This window comes from Triticum dicoccoides, chromosome 2A (genome assembly GCF_002162155.2).
Source record: "Triticum dicoccoides isolate Atlit2015 ecotype Zavitan chromosome 2A, WEW_v2.0, whole genome shotgun sequence".
In the NCBI taxonomy this organism is placed as follows: Eukaryota; Viridiplantae; Streptophyta; class Magnoliopsida; order Poales; family Poaceae; genus Triticum; species Triticum dicoccoides.
Window position 1 is genome coordinate 564,413,011 of NC_041382.1, and position 3,173 is coordinate 564,416,183.

At 50.5% G+C, this 3,173-nt stretch overlaps 1 protein-coding gene across 1 annotated transcript; it reads left to right on the forward strand.

Annotated features, from left to right (window-relative positions):
* The first annotated feature begins 1,539 nt into the window (after positions 1–1,539).
* LOC119359587 (protein FLOURY 1-like) lies at positions 1,540–2,649 on the forward strand. The gene has a single exon (XM_037625719.1). It carries the CDS (start codon positions 1,690–1,692, stop codon positions 2,494–2,496), a length of 807 nt encoding a protein of 268 aa, XP_037481616.1. The 5' UTR covers positions 1,540–1,689; the 3' UTR covers positions 2,497–2,649.
* The last annotated feature ends 524 nt before the right edge of the window (positions 2,650–3,173 follow it).

Consider the following 3,173-nt stretch of genomic DNA (forward strand, 5'->3'; position numbering starts at 1 on the left):
GGTGTCACTTGGGAGCCTCCGTCAAGATTGTGGAGTTGAACCAAGGAGTTTGTAAGGGCAAGGAGATCGCCTACTTCGTGAAGATCTACCCAAGTGAGGCAAGTCCTTCGTGGGCGATGGCCATGGTGGGATAGACACGGTTGCTTCTTCGTGGACCCTTCGTGAGTGGAGCCCTCCGGGGACTCGCACAACCGTTACCCTTCGTGGGTTGAAGTCTCCATCAACGTGGATGTACGATAGCACCACCTATCGAAACCATGCCAAAAATCTCCGTGTCTCCAATTGCATTTGCATACTCTAATCCCATTCCTTTACATTATTGCAACTTGTATGCTTTACTTTCCGCTGCTCATATACTCTTGTCATGCTTGCTTGAAATGTATTGTGAATGTTTAAACTTGTGCTAAAACTCCACCTTAACTTAAAGAAATAAAAAACGGCTACTTTTCTTTGTTGAGGGTCTAATCACCCCCCTCTAGACACCTCTTCTCGATCCTTACACAATCATCGCTCATCGACCTTGCCGTGCGGTAAGCAACATCAGCAGATGTTAAAAACCCAAGCACTACTCCATCAAACACATGGGATTACTGCTCTCCGGTATTGATTCTCTCAAATATCTGGTCAGATTACAGGACATGAAATACCAGAGAGAAGAGATTGGGAGGAAGAGAGCTAACCCTTATCACGCTCGTTCAGTCCGTTTCGTTATCCCTTCGGATAAGCTATAGGAATAAGAGTAACACTACTAATAAACACATAAAAAGCACAACTAATTTGCATATCCCACTCCTAAGAATCTGACCCACTCATTGCCGTTGTACCGCTCGAAGAGAGTGGAAGGTCTCGTTGACTTGCGGGGCCCAGCCAATTGCGTTGTCTCTTACGAATTTGTGTTGCTCGGGCCATCTTTAGTTTCATCACGCATGCACCTTCTTTGTCGGTTGTTGTTGTTACTCTGCTCGTTCAGCTTCAGCACTGGCCATAGCATGATTGTGACGTTCTTCTGGCGACGCTGCATTCGAGGCATTCTTGCAACTTATTATCCGTCTTCTATAAAAATATGATACGTAATTTGCGTACTCTCGAAAAAAAAAGTTACATATGGCTATACCGTTACCGTTGACCATGCTCTAACTACCCACCTGCAATTCAGCGTTTATCTGGACCACTTCCTTTGTTATCTTCCTCTAACAACGTACTCCCTCTGTAAATTAATATAAGAGCGTTTAGATTACTATTTTAGTATTCTAAACACTCTTATATTAGTTTACGGAGGGAGTACTACGCCCATCCGCTTCTCCAAAACACACTCCCCCAACTCTTCTAAAAAGAAAAATACTCCCCGAACCAGCATAACAGCACGACGTCACAGACGCGTGGGACCCGTGTCTTCGGTACCCACCTGTCATCCAAATGGTCAGTGCCTCAAGTAAAGAACCTCAAAGTGATACCGCCTACTATCCGCAGAAATCTCGCTTCAAAAAAAAAAAAAAAAACTGAACCAGAACCCTACTGCCGCGGCGCCGGCTGCCTAGCTCCTGGCCATCTCCCAGACTCTTCATCGTCTCCACCAAATCCCCACGCCGATCGATCTCCAAGATTTGCCCTGGCACCGAGCGATTCCATCTTTCCAATCAAAATTCCACTCGCCTGAATCGGAGCGAGCCTGCCCGCAGTTCCGTCGTCATGGGCGGCTGGAACCGCATCTCCAGTGCCGGTGGTCTACTGAAGCCGCTCGCCGGCGTCCCTTTCGCCTCCATGCCCGGCGCCGGCGCCGCCTACTTCCTCATCGGCTCCGCGCTCGGGGTCTTCGCGATGCTGCACGCCTCCGAGTCCGAGGTCGGCCGCGAGTGGGCCTTCGCCGCGCGCTTGGCCGCCCTGTACCGCTCCGTGGGTGCGCACTACGTGCTTGACGTAATGTCCTTTCTCCTCCTGGCCGCCAAAGTCTGGCGCCTCGGCAAGCGCTGCGACGTGGTGGAGGGGCTCGTGGGGGGTCCGGGCCCCACGGTGCAAGCGGTGCGCGTCAGAGGCGTCGTCTGCACCGTGTGTGGGAGTGGGACGAAGGCGCGGGCTCTGAAGAACGGCAGCTCGGGCCACATTGTGGAGCACTCCCGGTCTGGCAGCTGCTCCGGTAAGCATGTTTCGAGGTCGCTGGCTTCTGAGCTGGAGCAGGAGGCCGATACAGAGGACGAGGACATCGCGAACGAGGTGACCGACGCGGAAGAGAGCAACTTGGAGCGGCTCAGGCGGCGGCTCGTGCGGGAGAGGAGGCTGAAGGAGGCCGCGCTAGAGGAGCTGGAGAAGGAGAGGTGCGCGGCGGCCTCCGCCGCTGACGAGGCCATGGCCAAGATCGCGTGCCTGCGGAACGAGAAGGCGTTGGTGGAGCGCGAGGATAAGCAGTTCCGGGAGATGGCCCAGCAGAAGCAGATGTACGATCGGCAGGTGATCGAGTCTCTTCAGTGGATGATCAATAAGTTTGGCATGCAATCTTAGGCATTTCAACTTTAGTAGGAGCTAGGCATGGTAGGTGAATAGTATTTTTTATGAGTTTAAGCATTCTTAATTTTTTAGTTCTCGAATTATAACGCACACACATGTGGCACGAAGCAATTTCGCCCATATATGTTTTGATGCCAATTTTAGATATAAGAGGATGACAACTTTAGTTGTAAAGCATGACAATTTTCTGTTTGGATGTCAAGTTTCAGTTTTTTTGAGTTTTATTTTGTTATGCCAACTTTAGTGTAAAAACATGTGAGCGGTGTTAGTACATGCCACATGTGTGACAGTTATCGGCATCTTTTTTGTTTTAGCAAATTGTTTATCAAAAAATTCACTTAGTGCCACAATATTATCAAGCAGAGTACTGGCATTATCATGTTAGGAATAAGCCAAGCCATGGTGATAATCAACATGTGTGTGCGTGTAGGTCGAGTCCGGACGCCGGTGCGTAGCCGTGTCCATAGCCGTGGTCAGTTAGCCGGGTTGTGTGTGTTGCAGAGCGAGGCGTGGAGGCCCAGGTCTCACGTGAGCAGCGGCTCACGTTCACTGAAGACCGAGCCACTCACGTGCATGGTTTACTCGTTCCGTTGTGATCTAGTTAGTCCAGATAAGGTAGAGTCAAGGTTAGTTAGTGCATGCGTGTGCATGGGTTAGCTGGTTAGTGGCCG

Bases quoted from the DNA above. Each gene is read 5' to 3' on its own strand.
- LOC119359587 (XM_037625719.1), top strand. From the start codon at position 1,690: ATGGGCGGCTGGAACCGCATCTCCAGTGCCGGTGGTCTACTGAAGCCG.